This window comes from Pagrus pagrus (assembly GCF_965226575.1).
Source record: "Pagrus pagrus genome assembly, chromosome: 13".
NCBI lineage: Eukaryota > Metazoa > Chordata > Actinopteri > Spariformes > Sparidae > Pagrus > Pagrus pagrus.
The window spans coordinates 1,416,139-1,439,617 of record NC_140197.1 but is presented as its reverse complement, the minus strand read 5'-3'; the positions used below and the strand labels follow the sequence as shown (position 1 = coordinate 1,439,617).

The 23,479-nt window shown below is 41.4% G+C and overlaps 1 protein-coding gene across 2 annotated transcripts in view; it reads right to left on the bottom strand.

The window, feature by feature from the left end:
- The window catches only part of LOC311268679 (uncharacterized protein), a 124,946-nt gene that overhangs the window by 3,403 nt on the left and 98,064 nt on the right, over positions 1-23,479 (bottom strand). For both annotated transcript variants that reach the window (XM_084372432.1, XM_084372431.1), the window contains exons 3-10: positions 19,347-19,751; positions 17,804-17,932; positions 4,257-4,338; positions 3,689-3,826; positions 2,992-3,109; positions 2,670-2,765; positions 1,741-1,837; positions 270-321 (exon numbers count right to left, since the gene is read on the bottom strand). In XM_084372432.1, the coding sequence (XP_084228558.1) occupies positions 270-321; positions 1,741-1,837; positions 2,670-2,765; positions 2,992-3,109; positions 3,689-3,826; positions 4,257-4,338; positions 17,804-17,932; positions 19,347-19,751 (1,117 nt within the window). The remainder of the gene's footprint in view (positions 1-269; positions 322-1,740; positions 1,838-2,669; positions 2,766-2,991; positions 3,110-3,688; positions 3,827-4,256; positions 4,339-17,803; positions 17,933-19,346; positions 19,752-23,479) is intronic.

Genomic DNA, 23,479 nt, shown 5'->3' with positions numbered 1-23,479 from the left:
ATTTTCATGTGTTCTGGATGACTGGCTTTCCAGGGGTGGGAGGGAAATGATTTGGTAGGATCATTTTTAACTGCAACGGCATCTGCTGGTAATGTATTCAGTTTGTGTGTGTGTGTGTGTGTGTGTTTAAGCTGTAGTTGGTCACATGACCCTCTTCTTGAATGTTGTAGAGATCCCTCAAATATCTCCACTGACTTTTATGGTCCTCACACGACTCATACTCCATCTCTTTTATGATGAAGCAAGTGTAACACCACATTCAAACTCACCTGATGAGGAGATCTCTCAGATTGGCAAACTCACAGTGCGCCACATTTTCAACTGTACAAAGAGAAAACATTTGGTTTTAAAAAATATCCACTTACATGTAAAAGTATACAACTAAACTGATAATAATATTAATAGATACAACGTAATGAAATAATGCATATCTGTATGTATAATTAAATATCAGAGTCAATGTACCCAATCTATCAGCAATTAAAGTGGAAATTTAAAATATTCATATTCATATTATGTTGCCAAACAGGAGTTATATTAATTTGCATTTCTGCTGCGGCGGGAGGACTCTACTGTAATCCAAAAAGCAAAGAGAACCAATGACCCTCTTGTAATGCAAGGAATTCTTCTTCTTCTTCTTAGTACAAATAAATTGCATTTTTAAGAGGCTAAAGGCACTCGGAAACTCAAGATACTGCACACGTTAGACGTGGCGAAAATTTGTATATTTTAAGGGTCTTGAGCATGTGGCAAAATTGTCTCAACAGCACCCCCTAAAGAGCAGCCCTCCCGCATCCTGGCCCCTGCAGTCTACATGTTGGAGTGTCCTTAGGAAAGATACTGAACCCCATATTACTCCCGCTGGCTCTTCCCTCGGTGTGTGAGTGCGGAAGAATGGTCATCGCTCCTGATGAGCAGCTTGCGCCTTGCATGGTAGCCTCTGCCACCCGTATATGAATGAGTATGTGAATGCTGAGACTAAAAAAGAGCTATATAAATATAGTCCATTTACATTTTGTATGTTACTTTTACTGATGGTGTTTTTTTTCTATTTACCAAAATTTCCCATATGGTATATATAATAGACTGAACTCATGGTTAAAATTACAAAAGTGAATCCAGGTGTAAGCCTAATAATAGATACCCATTATCATACACATTCTTCAAATAATAAATCTAAATGAATCTTTTCATATAGCCGCATGACCAACTTAGATGGCTTAATGTAGATGTAGCAACAGCATATATCTGAACAAGAGCGTACATAGCAGTGAAAGAAATATTATCATTACATATTGTTTTTGTAGTTAGAGGCACTGCCTCAGGTATAAATGCAATTGCCACTGAAAATTCATTGCCACTGAAGCAGGTAATGATATGCTGGCAGATGAACATCATTGATGCAGGTGATGATGTCATAGCTGCTTGGGATATTTCTCATCTGTGTGGCTGTGGAGAAACTGGATGTCTGACTCCAGAGTAAGAAGGGAGGATCTAAATGTTGAAGAAGTGGAAGAAGTAATCCAATACATGAAGATATGTACTCCAGAGTTAGAAATAACCCTCTTGTGTAAATGAAGAAGTTTCAGGTTGCATTGGAGCAGCTGCAATAGTTGTTGACGCCTTCGCTGCACCTACTCATCTGCTTTGCCAAAGATGAGATCACAATCTGTACACAGTGGGAAATGTGTGAAGTGAATGATAATACCAGGTGTGAATGCTGCTAAACTGATGCCTTACCTTCAATGATTCCCCAGTTTGTTTTACGGCCCAGCACCTTGTTTCCATTCACCTGGTGCTCCTTGTCTGTTCCCACCACAGCAAAGGGAATGCTTTCCTGCCCACACAATATGAGCATGTCATAGTGTCATTTGAAGGATCATTCATTCATTGTAACATCTGAGATGAGATCAGTATCACATACTGTGAACAAAGGATTCTAAATAATCTCTGCACAGTAAAAATGATCAACTTACATCAGGGCTTCATAGGGAATCAGGGAATTCTGACATTGACAGTGATGTTCACTCGATTTATCAGTTAGTCATTGGATTGTTCCTGACTTTTTTGCAATAACTATACAAAAACTTTAGTATTTCAGGTTTTATGTCAGGAACTTTTAGCCATTTCTTTTTTGACCTCGATTTGTATCATTATTTAGTATAAGGAGGAGTACTAAATGGCAATGTCAATTTTTGCTGTGACTTGTGCTGCATTCCACACTCTCAATTTGTCAATCCTGAACTCTCAAAAACAACCTCCAACATGGAAAAATGCAATGGAATGGTCATCAAAGATCCACTAAGCCCGACTTCATCAACATAAACACAGATGACATCACAGCAGTATGGCGGCGCACATAGTGAGAAATTGCCTTTTATATTTTCTTAAATTTTTACTGTACTTCACTTAATGTAGTAATTTACATTTGACAGAAGACTTTGCAAGCATGCTGTAGGAGCCTACTCCTCCTGTCTTTTTTGGGGGGCCCTACTTTGTTAAATCAGCTGCTTGAGTTGCTTGCATGTTCACAGACTTGCCATACAAACATCCATTTGCTGTGGAGGTCCATGTTTTCGCAAGCAAATGCACTGAAACACATTAAGATTGGTCTTGCCTTCCGATTTACAACGGATTGCAGCAGAAATTGACAGGAGTGGAGACGTTACCCTGATACTGTTGTTGAGTTTGCGTTCCTCTGGATCCTCATCATACTCTTTCTGGGGATAAACATGAATCCCATTGGCCACCAAGTCTTGCCTTATCTGTGAAATAATCAAAGGTTAAACAAAGGTTAAATAGGTCAGTTTAATTGGTTTACACTGAAGGCACTGTAGGGCAGGAATTATGAGGGCCAAACACATAGGTGGTATGGTTAAGATTTACTCAAACAGCAAACAGATTTTGCTCATGTTGCACAATCTGAAAATCCTCTGGAGAGGAAAAATGAGCTACAGCTTTGGTTGAGGGTGTGTATGTGTGATCCATCACCCTCTCTTTGAACTCCTGTCTTTCCTCAATGGTAAGTGTGTCGGCTTTTGCAATGACTGGTACGATGCTCACTATCTTCCCCAACCTCTTCATAAATTCAACATCGATGGGGCGTAACCTGGAAACAAAAACAGATCTCATCTCAGTTTGGACAACAATGGAGGTAGGTCTATGGCACAGTGCAATACGCTGTGGATATATAGAGAATACTTGGATGTTGTTTGTTAGTATGAGACAATTATTGATTGATGGTTTTTGTCTTTTCATGTCAACATAACATACATTTTTTTTTAACATTTGGGGCACTGATAAGAAGGGACACCAAGTACTTGCTAACAATCCCCCCTTACATTTGTCCTTTTCATTCTTTCTCCCCTGAATGCCTGTGATTACAGTTAAAGGGGGCTGCTGGGCCTTGGTGGAGCTATGTGCTTTACTGAGTACCATTCTAGGTTTGTCTTTGACCGTTTTTACCACTGACTTGGATGAATGCATTAGGTGGACACCATCATAGCCTAAAGAAGAAACCAAAGTATCCCCATGCTGGGGACTATAAATCTAAATGTTGTCTTGTTTCTATACTGACTTTGTTTCTTTGAAAGTGTTTCTTCAACACTTGAAATTTGAAAATCACTATAGAATTAGCGTTGTGTTGGTGTAGAAGTGTGATGCTGAACAGCAGCAAACGTGTACTGACCTGTGTCCGGTAGCTGGGAGGAAATAGATGCAGCAGTGGACTCTGCTGTCGGGTATTCTCCTCTTGCGGTTGACATGCAGCTCCTCTCTCAGGTATTTCTCATACTGCTCATTGACGTATTTTACTATAGGCTCCCAGCTGGAAAGAGGAGCAGCAGAGAAGAGTCAGTGAGTGAAAACCAATAATGTTTAAATCTGTATCTTAATATTTTCAGACTACTCTACTGTCTGTTGCCGCAAGCCTATTAGTTCAAAATAAAGACATAAATGTTTCATAAATCTGCAACTTAGCTGGCATAGATGAATAAAAACCTGAAAAAAACCTGCAGTATCTGCATGTGCTATCAAATTGCCTGCAGTATAATCATAAAGGTCATTAATGTTTGGATTTCTTCTTATAAAAACAGCATTTCCACCTAACTCTGTTGCTCTCTGGTTTGGATTGCAATAACTGAAATAAATTATTCTATTTCTTCCATAAATACTATTGTAGCCAGTTGTGGAAAGTGTCATCTTCTTCTCTGCCTCCATCCATCCGTCCTTTTTGTCTCTAACCTCCTGCCTCTCACCAGTTGTCATTGTTGATCTGGTCTCCAAATCCCGGAGTGTCAATCACTGTCAGCTTCATCTTCACCCCCTTCTCCTCAATCACTAGAGAGAGAGAGACATAGAAGGTACAGTATGTTTCCTGATTTCCTGCCATTATAAGATTAGTTAGAAACTTGAATAAAGGTTTATATGACATTTCACATCTAAAAGAAAACACATCACAGGTTATTTGGAAGCAGGAAAAAGAGGAAGAACAACATTTAAAGGGAATTCAAAATAAGGCCAGACTACAAGTTTCCACTGAATAACACAGCAAAACTATATCCTAACTAGTATAGTGCTTGTTATGGTGTAGTGCCAAATGTTATTCTCAATACTGTATAATCAACCTCCAGTGGCACAAAACCCACCGTTTTTAACATATTCATGCACTACCATTTCCCTCCCTTTCTTAAACAGCACAGTAATATTACAGTATGCTACCAGGTGAACCGCACCTAACTTATTAATAACAATTATTATCATCATTTCATTATCATTATTGTTGCTACATGTCATTCAATTGTCTGAATGTAGGCCAAATACACACTGCACACATTAGAATGCAAAATGTAAAAATTTGGAATTTAACATAATGTATTAAAATGCCAATTCCTTCTAGAATATGATTTTTTGTTATTAGATTAGCTAATTATATTTTTTTAATCAATTATTCTAACTATTCTTTTTTCGATTCATCAGTCAATCTAAAGACTAATATATTGATTATTCTAAATATTTGTTTTTACTTGATTAATATAACAATTTCAATATATATAAATAATGCAGTTAAGACAATCACTGGCAAATTTGCATTAGTCTTGGCCAAGGACAATAACAAAGAAAATGATTTGCAGACAGTATCAACAGCCTCTAACTTTAATTCAAGCCCTTTTTTCCACTCATGCACGGAATGCACTATAAAAAGGCCTATTAACATTACATCATGCATGATGTCACGTTACCATAACAGCGATAGATTCAGAAACTACTAACGTGGGGGCAATGAATAAACATTTAGTAACATGAAGTCTAGAGGCTTCGGAAAGAGCGATATATTGTACCCGCTGTGTTAATTTACTGCAATTGTAAAAAAACAAACATTTTGTACTTCTGCAGCTCCACATCAAAAGCATTTAACTGTTGAAGTATGCATTGACTTTTATCATGAAGTAGGCTAGTAACAGGAAATGTATTGTGTTCATAAAGTTTAGCACTTATCACTTCTACTTCTGCTATAATTCATCATATTTGTATCTACACAGCAAAACAATGGTTATTTTCAGCAGTTGTTGACAGCTGATCAGTTTGACACATGCCAGAGAGTAGTTTTATATAATCTGTGGAAGTAATTGGACAAGGAGGAGTTCGATGAAGAGCTGCAGGTGACAGGCTGCACACCTTCACCTTCTCATTGAGGTAACCAACTCCTTTTCCCTCATTTACATTTTCCCTGTTACCACTGAGCCAAACAGGCACTTTTGCTTTTTGCTTTGACAGCAAATCCTCCGCCATTGTCTAGTCAGTCAAATCTCCTTACTCCCATCATGTGATAAGTGAAAAGCGGTGATTCTTCGATAATACTGTGGGGATTGGGACAAGCGCTTCATTGTTTTAAGACACACCTGTAAGCAGGTAGACCTGTTGTGACGGAAATGCAAAATCTCTGCCAGGCTGCCGCGCCGAGTCAAATTTAGAAGAGCCAGGTTGGCAGATGTCATGGAAAATTGGCATAAGGTTGGAGGTAGGGCTGTATTCTACACGTTCTGGCTCGACCAAAGTTCTGATTGGTCGATTTTTGGCGTGTTAATTACATGCTGTTATGGCAGTGCATAAACACGCAGCAGGTCCTCTCCATCCCAATGCTGTGTGTCCAGCATATGGCATATTTGACTTCATCAGGAGGAAAGTACCAAGTGCTAATGGGAGTGTTTTCAGAGCACCCCTGTTTCACAGGTAACAGTGTGTCTTCAGAGACACACTGTTACACAATGCACCGTCCCATCACAGTGGAAGGTTGCTTTGGTTACACCTATTTTTAAATCTGGTACGAAAACTGAAATGGCAAACTACAGGCCCATAAGCATTCTCCCTATCATATCCAAGATGGCTGAGAAGTGGATGGCCAGTCTAATCACCAAACATCTGGATAAAGGTCACACCCCTCTGCATCATATGCAGTTCGGTTTTGCACTCCACAGAAACAGCCACCTGCATGCTCACTGAAAAAGTGAGGCATTTATTGGATAGCAGTCCCCGTGCCATGGCAGTTTCTTGACCTAAAAAGGGCTTTTCATACGGTGGATCATCAGGTCCTCCTATCTAAACTATCCCATTTTAATTTTTCTACAGAGGCTATTCAGTGGTTCAGATCTTACCTATCAAACAGAAAACAATGTGTTTGTATTAATAATGTTAAATCCCCCTATCTTAGTTGTTCTGTTGGGGTTCCGCAGGGCTCTATTCTTGGACCTTTGTTGTTCTCCTTGTATATAAACGACCTACCAGATGTGTGTAACAATGTCCATTTCCAGATGTATGCAGATGACGCCGTTGTCCTTGCTCACGGTAAAAACTATAGCGAGGTGTCTAAGACACTAACATCTGTCATGTCCAATGTTCAAGAATGGCTCACTGCCTCATGTCTGTATTTAAATACGCAAAAAACGGTTTGTATGGCTTTCTCTAAAAAACCTGTTGTTATGCAAAATTCCAATGTATTTTTGAGAGGGGAGGAACTTAATTTGGTGACAGAGTTTAAGTACCTCGGTGTCACTTTAGATCCTACCCTATCCTACAAAAAGCATGTGAAAAAAGTAATCAAAATAGTTAATTTCAATCTGAGCAATTTCAGGCAAATAAGATCCTCATTAACTGAAGACGCAGCAAAAATATTTATGCACTCTATGATATTCTCACATATTGAGTACTGCTTCACAATTTGGTCTTTAACGGGAAAAAACGTACTTAAACCCATTGAATCTCTCTAAAAAAACCCTGAAAATTTTTGACAAAAAATCTTTCTTTTACCATCACTGTGACATCCTTACACACCATAATCTACTGAGTTTTGACAGTCTTATCACTTTCAAACTTGCATGCTGTGTTTTTAAGATTTTGAATGGACTTGCACCTCCACCCCTGAGTCAGTTTTTTGAACGCAAATCCACTAACGGCACAAACACTAGAGCTACTATGAGAAGAGACTGTGCAATTCCATTTAGGCGCACCTCCTTCTCACAATCTGCTATATCTGTCAGAGGCAGCAAAATCTGGAACGGCCTGCCAGCCTCCATAAGAGACTGCTCTACCTTCCTTATTTTCAAAAGGCAGTTAAAAAACTGGCTCAAGTCCAACCAGACCTGTAATCATTTCTAATCGAACACACATAGCTCCCCATGCCACTGCGCATGACCCCCCATGGACATGCGCATTGACATGGGTAAACCATAAGGAGCACTGCAGCACTTTACAAATGTACCACCTCTCATTTCATTTTAGCACAACTCCCAACAAGAAATCGTGTTCCGGTCTTTGCATTGTTGCACTTCATCCCATTTACACACCTCTGACAGCTGATTCAAACCCCACCAACTCTTATGAGCACTGCAACACTTTACTTGAGCACTGTAGCACTTTATTATATTATATGTCCTTGGTTTCGTTGTGTTTCTCAATTCATTGTAGCACAACTCCAACAAGAGTTGTGCTATGTTTTGTTCGTTTTTTTGTTTTTGTTTGTTTGTTTGTTTTTTTGCTGTTCGACTTCTTTGTTTGTTTCTTTGTGTGTATTACTGTCTATCTGTTGTTTTAAAAAAAAAGAGCACCCTTTGTTTTCACTATTTTGGATTAGCCCAACCCACTACAGACAACAGATTGAAGAAGTACTAGACGGCCAAGGTCCGGTGGTTTGTTAAATATTTATTTATTTTTAAGCATTTCATTTACAGTCATTCCTATTCTACCATGTCAGACATCAGCAGTGTGGCAGCATTTTATAAAAATAGAAAATGGAAAAAAAGTCAACAACTGTTTGTATAGGCTATCACAGCTCGACTACAAACATGGCATATCACCTAAAAACGGTAAGCTGACTTGTCTGCGTTAGGTTGCTCCGTCCGTTTTAAGTATATGAACATATCAGAATTGGCACATTTCTATGTTTTAGTCTAATAATTGGGCGCACCCGCCCACAACGGCAGCATCCCTTAGTTCGTGTCTCAGCCACGAAACTGAGCTCCTGTGTTCAGTCTCGTGAGGACACGCACAGAGCGAAATCATAGCATCTGTCAATTATTATAACATGACAAAAACAATTGTCTAAATATTCCTCAACAGTTCTTGTGCTGATATCACTAGTTGACATAGTATACTTAAGGAAATCATGGGCTATGATATTGCACAGATGCACATGATGCAAAACGCTGTCTACCAAGTTACCCTACTGGTTGCTGTGGTGTTACCGCGGTGATGCCGTGGTGGTAAAAGGGAGGGCTGCACTTGATAAGTGTATGTGCTAGGTGGCAGCAGACTGCTTGAATCCTGATGATGACAGTAAAATCTTGATGACAGGATTTTACTTTATACCCGTCTGACCACAATGTGGTCAGCAATGGCAGAGTGGCGCCGTCTGTATTTCGGCTGGTTGACTCCACAGGAAGGGGATGTATGTAATCTAATGCCATGTTAATATGCCTGCTTCGGCTGATATTTAACTTTAACAGCTCTTTTGTGAACTACGTTAAATAAACTAAAGATGTGTAATGTTAAGTTTTTGAAGCGCTGCACAGAGCAGCGCAAGTGTTGTTGCCATAATTAGGGCCCTCGCACTGACCAGTGCGAGGCCTTATTGTATTTCCTCGGATTCTTATCATTATTCTTCATCCTTCCACGAGATTGCATATTTGGCGGCCTGAACATACCTCAAAACTCACCAAACTTGGAACATATGTCACATCTGGAAAAATTTGATAATTTGACATGATTGTGGGTGGGTGTGGCCAGGGGACTCCTTAGCGCCACCTAGGGTCGAAAATTGACGCGGAAATTATTTTTGATCGTCATGAAATTCACAGGAGTCATTGGTCTCATCGATTTAGCCACAAATTTGTTTTATTGGAATTTTTGCCGCAACAGGAAGTTGGCCATCTTGAATGGCGTGCAATAATTTTCATTTTTCCAACATTGTGTAGAGGACTTTAGGATGTTCGCAGACTCACCAAATTTGACACATAGGTTCAAACTCAGGAGTACTTTAATTTGATGCCACAACTGCCCTCAGGTGTGGCACAACAGCTCAGTAGCGCCCCCTAATGCCTTTTCCCATTTGGTACGGACAAATTCCTACAAACACCAAATTTGGCAGATCCATCACCAGTCACAAACATTGATATCTGATATGGGTCTGGGCCTTTTAAGTGCAAACATGGCACCACAGCGCCCCCACAAGGATTGAAAAGGGCGCTTAAGCTTGAAGCCCCACCGCCTACATGCACATACATGAACGAAATTCGGTATGCATATGTATCATGACCAGAGGCACAAAATACCTCCAGGCACTGAATCCCTCAGTCCAACAGGAAGTCGGCCATTTTCATTCAAAGTCGATCCTTCGCCATGAAGCAGGAAGTCCTTAAAACTTCAACATACAATTTCCCATCTACATCTATTACTCATAAATGTAGAGGGGTTCGCCCTGAATACGTCTATACATGGATACTGTGTCATTTCTATAGCGCCCCCTAACGCTGGGTCATGTGAAAAACAACTTTCTCCAATCATGAAATTTGCAGGACTCAGGTCTCATCGATTTAGACAGGAATTATTTTGTGGAATTTTTCGCTCCAACAGGAAGTCGGCCACCTTGGATTGCGTGCAGCCATTTTCATTTTTCAAACATACAATTTCCCATCTACAACAAATTTGTCACACATGTAGAGGGTTTTGCCCCGAATACGACTATACATCAATACTGTTTTATATCCATAGCGCCACCCACTGGACACAGGAAGTCAATGTAAATTTCACTGTTGTGTTTTGCCTGACATGTATCCTATTTAGGTTGGATGCGCATGCCCTCCGACGGCGCCACAGCCCGACGTACATTGGTCGAGGGCCCGTTCATCACTGCTTGCAGTTTTAATTAGGGCCCGAGCAGGAAACCTGCGAGGTCCCTATTGTTTTTGTAACTGACCAGTGCGAGGCCCTATTGTATTTGCTCGGATTGTTTAGTAGTGTTATTATTAGGGCACGAGCATGAATCTCGTGCGAGGACCTATTGTATCTGTAAGGATTATTTTTTTTCTTTTTCTTTTTCTTTTTCCTTCCATTCGACTGCATATTTGGCGGCCTGAACATACCCCAAAACTCACCAAACTCAGAACATACGTCACATTGGTGTGCTGCTATTAGTATTCAAAATGATTGGGGGTGGGGGTGGCCAGGGGACTCCATAGCGCAACCTCATACGGAGTCATGTGATCAAAAAAGTTCTTGGATCGTCATGAAATTCGCAGGACACATCGAGGTCACATCGATTTAGCCAGTAGTTATTTTTGTCGGAATTATTACTGCAACAGGAAGTCAGCCATCTTGAATGGCAGGCAGCGATTTTCCGCCGTTTTCGGGACTTTAGGATGTTCGCAAACTCACCAAATTTGGCCTGTAGCTTCTAACCCATGAGTACGTTAATTCAATACCATAACTGCCCTCATGCGCAGCACGACAGCTCAGTAGCGCCCCCTAACGCCCCTCTTACAGCTTTTCCCATTTTGTACATACCCATTTCTATGCCTCCTACTTTGTTTAACTTATCCTACAAATTTAACGCCACAGACTTCACGCTCCCTAAGTCTCATCCTCATACCTTGATGATGAAAAGTTGTCAAAAGCTTTCGCCTATGTTGTTCCTGGTGGGCGTGGCAGAGCGGTTTATTTCGATGACCCCCTTATGGACTTTCTCAGTCTGTAGGAACCCATTTCTAAGCCCTGTACATTATTTAACTTGGCCTACAGATTTCCTGCCACAGACTTCCCAGTCACTAAGTATCATCCTCATGCCTTGATGACGAAAAGTTGTAAAAAGCTTTCGCCTACGTTATTCCTGGTGGGCGTGACAGTGCGGTCAATTTCGATGACCCTCTTATTGCTTTTCCCATTTTGTAGGTACCCATTTCTATGCCTTGTACTTTATTTAACATGACTTTATTAAAAATGACCAGCAGGTAGCGCTATTATCAAGACAAAAAGGTTTTGCCTGATAACTCCCACATATGTTGCACATTTTTAAACCTTATTCCCTGGTTCCCTGGTTTCAGCTAAATTGTGTGATGTAGGCCACACCTGCTTTTGCGCAACATTTCCTTCGCAAATTCGCAAAATGTCGCAAATATACCTTTGCTAACTCCTTCCAGGCAATTTTACCTATTTGCACCAAACTTTGCACACAGCATCTGTGGACCCTCCTGACGAAAAAACTTGTAATAAGAAAGTTATTAAGTTATTAAAGTTATTAAATAACAACTTCCTGTACATTTTGTTCCAAACAGACAGTCTTGTATATCTTGCCGAAATACGGTCCCATAACCACAAAACTTTTGCTAATGTGTTCCATGGCCCGATGACGGTTTGTGCAAAATTTGGTGCAAATTGGCCAATAGGTGGCGCTTTTATTGCTAAATGAAGAAAGAACCGCTTGACTGCATTCACTTTTGATTGTAAATTCAAGGTTTCTCCAACAGACGGCACTGCTGGCTGGCTAACGGATACAACGGGGCTTGAGTATAAATTACTGAATTTTTACTTTGGGTTTGGAGTGTGACTGGGAAGGCTTCAGGAAACAACGAAAAACACATAATAGTCTACTGAATTACAAAATAAAGTCAATGAAGTGTATTGTCGGCTCTGTTTCATTTGGGATTATGCATTGAAAGAAGAACACAGATCTATGATCCAGTTTCATTCTGACAGTCCTGTCATGTGAAGGGGAGCCTCACTTCCTTATCAACTCATCACTCTACCTTGATTTCATCAAGTTCCCTGAACATATTTATCAGACCAAAGGCTTATCTGCCCATTCCAAGTTGGGGTCCAGTGCAAGCAAGCTTCCAATTAATTTTGTATTTTTTCATGTTTTCTATGTTTCAGAGTACATATGTGCATTTACACATTATAGAGGATGTCAAGATCTGCAGCTTCTCATTCTTGGAGTGACAAATGAAAAAGAGCATTCCTTTAACAAAGACAGACAGACTGTGTGTGTGTGTGTGTGTGTGTGTGTGTGTGTGTGTGTGTGTGTGTGTTTGACAAATTATATTTCACGTCTTTCCCCTAAGGTTTTCTTGAAAATACATACACATACACACACTGATGGTAGTGCATGCAGGTGCAGCAGCCAGTAGCCCCATTCACACTGCCCTTTTGGTGCGGGAATCATGTACTCTCTGCATCGCCATCTGTGCAAAAGTTTCAGATGCAGAGAGGGGGGACAGTTTCACCCTCTGTGTGAATGGATAAGCCGGAGGCACGGATCAGGGGTGTCGGTCTGATGGTGTTCACAGTCTGACAACCAAACAGATCCTTCACTCATCAAATATGAGAGAAATGTCCCACAAAGCAGCGTTACAGGACCAAACAACAGTAACATGGTAATTAGTAGTGTCTTTGGCTACTTATATGAGGAAAAAGGCAGAAAACCCGGCACCCGCGGTTGAATGGTGATGATTATGTGATGTGATTAAAGCAAAAAACTTTAACTCACTAAGTGTTTGTCTCCTTCACTATTGTGTTGTTGTAGTTACTGTCTCATGGTGCTGGTCAGCCCTCCCAACCGAGACTTCAGTGAACTTTCCCACAGAAAACAGCATCCCGCCGGCGAGTGAGAGAGTCAGACAGGGTCCTGTTTACTGATGGTGATTATATAATTATGTAATTATGTACGCAACCAAGAGAGACATCTAATTTTTCACGTCACAATACAATCCACTATAAATACACTCAGCATTGGAAAAGGAAGTGCAGTTTTTGGATGAAGAGCAGCGGACCTTGAAATAATCACTGCCCACGGCATCTTCCGACCAGAGGTGCTATAAAGCTCTTGCACTAAACAGGGGGACCGTGTTCCGTGAAAACAGAGTGCAGGACGAGGTGAAGAAGACTCTGCGTTTACATCCATGATGCTTGGTGCTAACAAGCGCATGGACAGTTTTTATCTGATGTTGAACTTTTGATGTGTAGATGACTGTATTATCATCATCATCTTGTTGCTGCTGTTTGCATCTGCAGGGATGCTTCGAATCCACAGACTGGGATAACCTTCTTGCCCCCTCCAGCAACATCAACAAGCAAGTGGACACGGTGTCCTCATACATCTCTTTTTGTGTGGATAACATCATTCCCACCAAAAAGGTTACTATCTACCCTAACAATAAACCCTGGATAACCAAAGAACTTCTCAACAAGGAAATTCTCAACAAAAAGAAAAGAATATTCTTCACTGGCACCGAATCTGAAAAAAAGGAGGTTAACAGAGAGGTGAAGCGTGCCATAAAAAATGGCAGGGAATCAAAAACATGGCTGCCGTGAACTCTGCTCCCACCACCCACAGGACCATCCAGGTGGCCGGCAGCAGCCCAGCATCCCTCCCCAACCACCTTAACTCCTTTTTTCAAGATTCGAGACAGACAACATCACCCAGATAGAAGACATTATCTCCTCCCTCACACCTGCAGAAGCTGAACTCTCCTTCAGCACAGAGGAGGTGGTGAGAGCCTTCAGGAGGACCAAGGAGAGCACAGCACCTGGCCCAGACAACATCAGTGGACAGGTCCTTCGGTGCTGTGCAGAGCAGTTGGGGGACGTGTTTCAGCTCCTGTTTCAACGATCTATGGACAGCGGCACAGTTCCCCAACTATGGAAGCACTCCACACTGGTCCCCATCCCCAAGAAGAGCTCAGTCAAGGCTCTGAACGACCTGAGGCCTGTGGCTCTCACCTCTCTCATGATGAAGGCTATGGAGAGGGTCATCAAGAACCACATCATCAAGGTCACTGACCCACTGATGGACCCTCTCCAGTTCGCTTATCGCGCAGGCAGAGGGGTTGATGATGCTAAAATATACATCATGGACACTGTACATAAGCACCCAGAACACCCCAACACTACAACCAGACTCCTGTTTACAGACTTCTCCTCTGCATTCAACACCCTACAGCCACACATCCTGGCAAAGAAACTCTTCACCCGCTTCCACCTGGATGACCAGCTGATCCTGTGGATTACAGACTTTCTGACTAACAGGTCACAGAGAGTGCTGGTCAATAACACCTTCTCTGACCTATCCATCACCTCTACTGGCTCCCCTCAGGGCTGCGTCCTCTCTCCTCTGCTCTTCATCCCCTATACCGATGACTGCAGGTCCACCCATCCAGACTGTCATCTGGTCAAGTATGCAAATGACAGAGTTCTCCTGTCGCTGCTCGCAGGCCCCTCACATCACCACAGCTCAACACTTCATGAGTTTATGGAGTGCTGTGATAACTCCTGCCTGGAGTTAAACATGGAGACGCTCTGTTCCCAGTGTTTGAGTGGCTCCCCTCAGGGCGCCGGCTCCGCTGCCCGGGCTGCAGGACACAGAGGAGGAGAAAAAGCTTTGTTCCCAGAGCTGTTCAACTCCTCAACTCCCAACCATCACTGCCCCGCTGCCTCCCTGCTCTGGACCCTGGACCTCTCAAATTAACACTTTTACTGCGCCAAGTTGAGCCGAGCCAATCTGAGCCACGCCCACGATGGACTTTCTCCAAAGTGGGCCCAACGTGTGCCCAACCACCTCCAAGTAGGCAGCAATGATGTCTTGTGAGCAGGGCCAACCAGTGACGAGCCCCCTTCTGCCCCTAAAATAAGCCTGTGTTATGAGACTCATCTCATATCTGTGCAGGAGACCAGAGGGAGAGACGTTTTTAAAAGTCTCTGTGTGTTCAGCTCTCAGTAGTTGTATAGCTTCAGACTGATTCTCTGTAGTTTGAAGTTTAGCTTCTCTTCTGTGTTCCTATTTCTACTTTCAGACATCTACTTTACTTTACTTCAGCTGTTTTGGGAGTCATGTCACATTAATGCTGGTGACAGCCCAACATTTCCTGATGTTGCCAATTCATAATAAAAGCTTTAAAATACCTAAATAACAGAGGGCTTCCACAGTTATTCCAGTTGTTTCACCAATACCTGGAGATAGTGACCTGGGAAAACATTGTCTCTTCCTGTTGTGGTTGTGCAATGGTAGATGAGCTTCCTTTGTGCCGTAATTTAACCTTCATGTTCTTGGGAAAAAAACAGCCAGGTGGCAGAAAGCCTTGTGACAGCGAGGCTTATAGAGAACCAATCTCCACATGGAAGTTGTCATTACACTGCAATCAGTATTTACTTCAGAATGATAAATCAAACCAACAGTTTGTTAGTTTAATATGAGTGACTAGGCTATATATTAATCTGTGATGATTTATATTTTATATTCTTCAGAGTAGTCACCTTTTGCTTTGATGACAGCTTTGCACACTTTGCATTCTCTCAATCAGATTCATGAGGTAGACACCTGGAATGGTTATTAATTAACAGATGTGCCTTGTCAAGAGTTAATTTGTGGAATTTCTTGCCTTCTGTATGTGTTTGAGACCATCAGTTGTGTTGTGCAGAGTTAGGGTTGGTACACAGTTCAATACAGTGAATAACCCTATTCGACTACTGTTCTAATCCATGTTTTGGCAAAAGAACCACTCAGCTACGTAAAGAGAAACGACAGTCCATCATCACTTTAAGACATGAAGGTCAGTCAATCCGGAAAATATCAAGAACTTTGAATGTATCCTCAAGTGCAGTTGCAAAAACCATCAAACACATGATGAAACTGGCTCTCATGAGGACCACCCCAGGAAGGGAAGACCAAGAGTTACCTCTGCTGCAGAGGATAAATTCATTAGAGTTACTCAGACCTCAGATTAGAGCCCACATAAATGCTTCACAGAGTTCAAGTAGCAGACACATCTCAACATCAACTGTTCAGAGGAGACTGTGTGAATCAGGCCTTCATGGTCGAATTGCTGCAAAGAAGCCACTACTGAGGAAGAACATCAAGAAGAAGAGAAGTGCCTGGGCCAAGAAACACAAGGAATGGACATTAGACCAGTGGAAATCTGTACTTTGGTCTGATGAGTCCAAATTTGAGATTTTTGGTTCCACCCAAGATGTCTTTGTGAGATGCAGAAAAGGTGAGCGGATGGTTTCTACATGTGTGGTTCCCACCGTGAAGCATGGAGGAGGAGGTGTGATGGTGTGGGGGTGCTTGATGGTGACACTGTTGGTGATTATTCAAAATTCAAGGCACACTTCACCAGCATGGCTACCACAGCATTCTGCAGCGACATGCCATCCCATCTGGTTTGTGCATAGTGGGACCATCATTTGTTTTTCAACAGGACAATGACCCCAAACACACCTCCAGGCTTTGTAATGGCTATCTGACCAAGAAGGAGAGTGATGTCGAGCTGCGTCAGAAGACCTGGCCTCCACAGTCACCCAACCTAAACCCAATTGAGATGGTTTGGGATGAGTTGGACCGCAGAGTGAAGGCAAAGCAGCCAACAAGTGCTCAGCACCTCTGGGAACTCCTTCAAGACTGTTGGAAAACCATTCCAGGTGACTACCTCATGAATCTGATTGAGAGAATGCCAAGAGTGAGCAAAGCTGTCATCAAAGCAAAAGGTGGTTACTCTGAAGAATATAAAATATAAATCATATTCTGGTTTGTTTAACCCTTTTCCCATATGTGTTCCTTCATAGTTTGGATGTCTTCAGTATTGATCTATAATGTTAAAAAGTAATAAAAATAAAGGAAAACCATTGATTGAGAAGGTGTGTCCAGACATTTGACTGGTAGTGTATATAACCATCCAATATTACCATGTGTTAGCCCTGCTCAGTAATGTATGATGTTGTCCTTACTGAATGCAACTGAAGATTGAAATGAGGAATACCACAGCATTAAACTGTAAAATGCAAAATCTCTGACTGTTAATAAATGTATGCATTGCAGATGAGATAAGCACATCTGAGAACAGTTATGTAACACCTTTTAAAACTAGAAAATGCTTTTATGAAAGCGTTCACAGACCAAGCTTGGATTCCTGTCATGAGACAAGACCTAAAAGGAATGGTGATATGAAAGTAGGATGTGTGAATTCTCTTCTGTTACATCCCCTGCCTAACCCTGGCCTGAACAAAAGTAACCACAGAGGAAGGTACAAAACAACATGACCGTGACAAACCACAGTTTAGCTTTTTCCATAAATGGTGTCGAGAGTCTTGGCCAGGTCCTTTGGATGGTTTTGATACTCAAGGAGTAGTAAAACCACACACACACACACACACACACACACACACACACACACAGTGACCTCCTTGTCCGTCAATATCAATTTGTAGGTTGGTTTGTGTGTGTGTGTGTATGTGTGTGTGTGTGTGTATGTGTGTGTGGACTTACCATGGCTGACTGTATGTAGTTTGACTGTTTTGGAGATCTTCTCTTCATAATTGGGCGTGCAAGACTTCCTGCTGACTTTGGACTTGAACAGAGTGTTGACCAGCGTGGACTTGCCCAAACCACTCTGACCTGCAGACACAGAAAAAACAATGCTTTTATCAAAGATTGTGTAGTATTTATTTCTGACACGTCTCAGCACTGCCAAAACAATAAACTTTATTCAAAATACAGTAGAATAAATAAAACACCTTTCTACATATAAACTGTAGGTTGGAAAATGTTAAAGCTGTTGTAGTTGAAAGCTGTGCTATGTGAAAGAGACAAGCCAAAACCGTTTTCACATAGGGACTCTGGCGATGTCCTGAGAATCAGGTCTGGACATTAAATCGAGTTAAACAGAGTTGCCCTTTCATAAATGTACACACAACAGGGGATTGACTGCATCAGAAGCGTTCTCACCTACTGGAAATACTCTATTTGGTATACGTGAGGGGTGGCACTGGGGCAGAGCGCGCAGGAGGATGACTCATCCATAATGGTGATTGTTTGATATCAACACTACATTTTGGACAATATCAATGATAGTGTGGAAGGCAATACATAGGCAAACAGAAAAGAGTAAAACACTCAGCTACAGTCTGTGCAGCTCTGGGCATGACCTATGTGAACTGCCTGACAAATATTCATAATTCAATATATTATTGAGATATTTGTCAAACATCCTTTTCCTCTCCACTAGAACACCTCTCTCATGGGCCTTGTTCTGTAAAGCAGCAGGCTGCACTCATCTTTTTTTGTTGGACAATAGTTCAAGATTTCTGGATTTATCACGTACATGGAAAATTGAAAGACCCTGTCTCACAGCCCATCGCCCTCACATAACTGATGTGATGAAGACCAGTACCCCAGACATGTCACAGTATGTCAGATCCAATATGAAGGTCTGCATTTAAGCATGTGTGTGTATGTCCACATGGGTAGACACTGATAGACAAATTCGACAATTCATCAATATTATTTGCAAATAAACTTATGGTTAACAAAAAGTGCTAAAACATTAGCACACTTGAATCATTAAAGATTATGGGAAAGGGAAACTTCCTGTTTTCAAACTGCAGGGGAAGTGTATATCATCTCTTTGTGTATGTGACAGGAAAGAGCAGACAGCCCAACTCTCAAAACCACTTCCTCCTCACATAATCATACTTCCTCTTCCAATGGAAATGCAAAGCAAAATATATTATCTTAATGAGGAAGAGACCCATCAAGCCCATATCATTACACACAAATGCTTGGCCTGAATTCACCTAAAATCTGACATTGCAGCGATGTGCAGAGGTGTGGGGGTGTTTATTTGTGTTTTAGAACGTAACTGCTATGAAACAATGCGATAGTAACTTTTTATTTCCCCAAATCACTGCTTTTGGGGGGCCTAACTTATTATTATTATTATTATCATTATTATTATGATTATGATTATGATTATGATTATTATCATTATGTTTGTCACTGTCTGAGTTGTGTTCATGTGTGTGAGACTCACCAACAACCATGATGTTGAACTCAAAGCCAGCCTTCATGGTCTTGCTCCTCATCTGGTCCAGTACTGCCTCAATACCAACATACCCAAACAGGTCAGTGCCCCGGATGAAGCTCATCTGCAGGCCTGGCCCAGACTGGCAAAGCTCCACCTTCACCTCCGCCTCCAGCTCCGTCTCTTTCTTCATCTCGCCTTCTTCCATTCCTTTCTCCTTCCCCTTCTCCTCCATCTCTGTGTGCACTCCAACACTGTTCTCTTTTTCTGTCATGGAATTCTGGGTATTCATGCTGGCTGGTTGTACTTGGCTTTTACCATCATCTCCCTGCTCTTGTCCCATGATGCTTCTCTCCTTCACCTGTCTCTCATCCATCAGGGTTAGTGGGTCCGTCTCCACCTCTCCAGTAGTTTCTGCAGTTTCAAAAATCATTGTCATTCATTTTGCAATTGAAAAAATGGAAGCTTGTCAATGCTCTATGGTGGAAAAACTATTATTTGTAGTTTTAGGGTTTTATAGTATGTGTTGTGCAGGTGTGTAACTAGAAACATCACTGGTATTATGGCATGAATTATAGAAAATTATTTACACATGTTGATCACTTGTGAAGATTGATGCACATGTTAAATACAAACAAGTGTAAACCACTGCCATTGTTGATTTACACATGAGAACGCTTTCTACAGTGTATCAGCTTGGAGGATGAAGTTGGATGGAGTTTCACTCTCAGTCTCAGCCTTTTGAAAACTGTGTCTGTAGCTGATTTGTCATTTAACTGTGTTACTGTTTACTGTCCATCTTTGTGTTGTTGGTCAAAACACACATGCGCTGGGTGGCAATTCTGCAACATGAAGGCAACGATGCATACTGTCACTGTTGTAAGCTCTGTGCACTGTGTTTAGCGAAACATCAAACAGGTAGTTGCTGACTAACATTGGAAATACAGAGAAATACTGAGGGGCTAAATCACAAAGAATGGATTGCAGCCGCTGATAGCACTATTAATTGCTCATCACTTGCAATAATATTGCAACACAAATGTTTTGCATCTTATTGCAATTCTCCGTGTGGCAAAGTGTGAACACACACGAAAATGACAGCGGACAGCAACAGTTCTTTTCATCAACAGAGAGAAGAACAGCAAACACCTTGTATAAGTTTATATATACATACAAGGGGTATTATACAGTATATATACAGTCGAGGTCAAAAGTACATACACTTGTGAAGAACATGTATATCATGGCAGTCTTCATTTCCAATGATTTCTACAACTCATTTTCTGTGATGGAATGAGTGGAACACATACAGCTGGTGACTGTTCTGGGCCCATTTAATAGGGCTTGTTTGATACAGCCACTAGACTCAGCCACAAACACTACAATTGGAAAGTCTAAAGAGCTCAGCATTGATCTGAAAGAGTGCATTATTGATTTGAACAAGTCAGGAAAGTCACTTGGAGCCATTTCAAAGCAGTTACAGGTCCCTAGATCAGCTGACAGTTGTGTCACTGCCATGATCAGAAAGAAAACACAAACTATCACCTGCTGCAGAGAGAAAACTGGTCTGGATGGTCAAGAGTCAACCAAAAACCACCAAAAAGCAAGTCTGTGATGAATTAGAAGCTGCTGGAAGACAGGTGTTAGTGTCCACAGTCAAGTGTGTTTTGCATCAACATGAGCTGAGGCTGACGTGCAAGAAAGAAGCCCTTTCTCCAGACACGGCACCTTAAAGCTCAACTGAAGTTTGCTGCTGATCACATGGACAAATAAAAACCTTCTGGAGGAAAACTCTGGTCAGATGAAACAAAAACAGTTTGTTTGGTCACAATGAGCAGCAATATGTCTGGAGGAGAGAAGGTGAGGCCTTTAACCCCAAGAATACCAGACCTACTGTAAAGCATGGTGCTGGTAGTATTATGCTGTGGGGCTGTTTTGCTGCCCGTGGATCTGCTGCTCTAAAGAAAGTAAATGGAATAATAAAGAAGGAGGATTATCTCCACATCTTCAGGAAAACCTAAAATCATCAGCAGAAGATTGGGTCTTGGGTGCAGTTGGGTGTTCAAACGGGACAATGATCCAAACACACATCAGAAGTGGTAAATGAACGGATCAGTCAGGCTAGAATTGAGGTTTTAGAATGGCCTTCCCAAAGTCCTGACTTGAACCCCATCGAGAAGATGTTGACCATGCTGAAGATACAAGTCCGTGCCAGGAAGCCAACAGATTTGTTGAACTTCACCGATTCTATCAAGAGGAGTGGTTAAAAATTCATCCAGAGGCCTTCAATAATCTTGTGGGCTGCTATCAAAAGCACCTAGTTGAGGTGAAATATATTTAACCAAATATTAGAATTATTGTATGTATATTTTTGACCCAGCAGATTTGGTCACATTTTCAGAAGACCTATAATTAATTACTGAACCAAACTTCATGAATGTCTTTTTTTTGACAAATTAGTTTGTGTTCCACTGATTCCATCACAGACAAATGAGAGTTGTAGAAATCATTGGAAAGGAAAACGGCTATGGTATACATTTTCTTAATTGCACTCTGTGACGCCCCTTGACCTTATGTCACTGAACACGTTGCCTTTATGTTCCACAGTAGCTTTGTAAACATGATGGAGGCAAACACGGCTGAGCATAGCCTACTGAATGGAAAAGCCCTACTCTAGCCAATGTTTCTTCCTGTGTAATGGTTAACATTCTTTCTCGAACCCAGAATGGGCTGTGGTTAATAGTTGGATGTTATACCATCACTACCAAACTGCCATTTCAGCATGATTAACATCATTAGCATGGATAGCAATAGAATGGATATTAGTACAGACACAAATAGCATGGATATTAGTGTGATAGCAATAGTCTTCTTGTGTATTAATGAGCTGCAGAGTTTATTGGACAAACTGTAACCTGTACATTACTGACCCAGAGTCTAATGTAGTCTGTTCCATTTTAGCAAAAGCTTATTTTGCACAAAATTAAGTTATTTGTCAAAAATGATAAAACATTGTCAGGACAGATCATAAAAATACCAAAACACACTGGAGTGGGACTTTAAAAGACACCCAGACAGAACTGTTGTCAGAGTACAACAAGCTTTAAATATCACCTCCTATTAAAGTTTAGAATGTCCCTTTATTTATTGATTTATGATCTAAATATATTAAATATATATTTTTAAGATATACACCATGGAGCCTTCCATTGGATAATTACTGCAGTGATTAACATGTTTCAGCCAGTAACAAGTTATTTAACCCCAACTGACGCAGTGAGGAGCTTCTCATTTCTTAAACAACCATGTCAGAAGATATATCCTGTGGTCGAGAAAACAACTAAGGAGATTACTGAAACTACTGAAATTGGGTCAAGAACTGTCCGACTCATCATTAAAACCTGGAAGGATAGTGGTTAACCATCATCATTGAGGTAGATATGTGGTCGTAAAAAAATCTTCATCTTCAGATCACTTAAATGTTTGGGAAAATCAAATCCACAGCAAATGCATGCCATAATCAAAGCTAAAGGTGGTTGTTACGGCTTGCGCTGTTATTCGTTAGTGTGTGTGTTTGTGTGTGTGTGTGTGTGTGTGTGTGTGTGTGTGTGTGTGTTTTCTTTTGTACACAGAGTAAGAGCTCCTGTCTCCCCAGAGGATCTTGTGGCTCCCGCACCTCATTGGTTCCGCATCCCTGCTGTGGCAGCGAGGGATTGGCTGTTCCGGGAAGTGGGGACTATAAGAGCCGGCAATGCCAGAGGACGCGGTGGATCGCTATTGTGCTGGCCTGTACTAAATTTAGAGAAATTATTTGTACTGTGAAACTAGTCAAATTTGTTAGAGTGTGTTTGTGAGTGTGCATGTGCTCTGGGTAAAACCAGAGCAAGAGTGTTTGCTGTTAGGGAAGCAGTAGGGGTGAGCTGCCTATTACTTTACATCAGTTTTCTCCTGTTTTTGATTAGGTTAGGGAGTTAGGTTCAGCACTTGTCTTTTGTTTCTTTTCTTTTTTATAGGGCTTAGATAGATTCGGACCCCAGAGTTTAGACCTGTGTTTTGTTTGTTGTTTTAGGCCTGAGCTCACCCTGAAGCCACGCTTCACCACTTGTATATAGAGCACCTATTTCACTGTACATAATTGCACT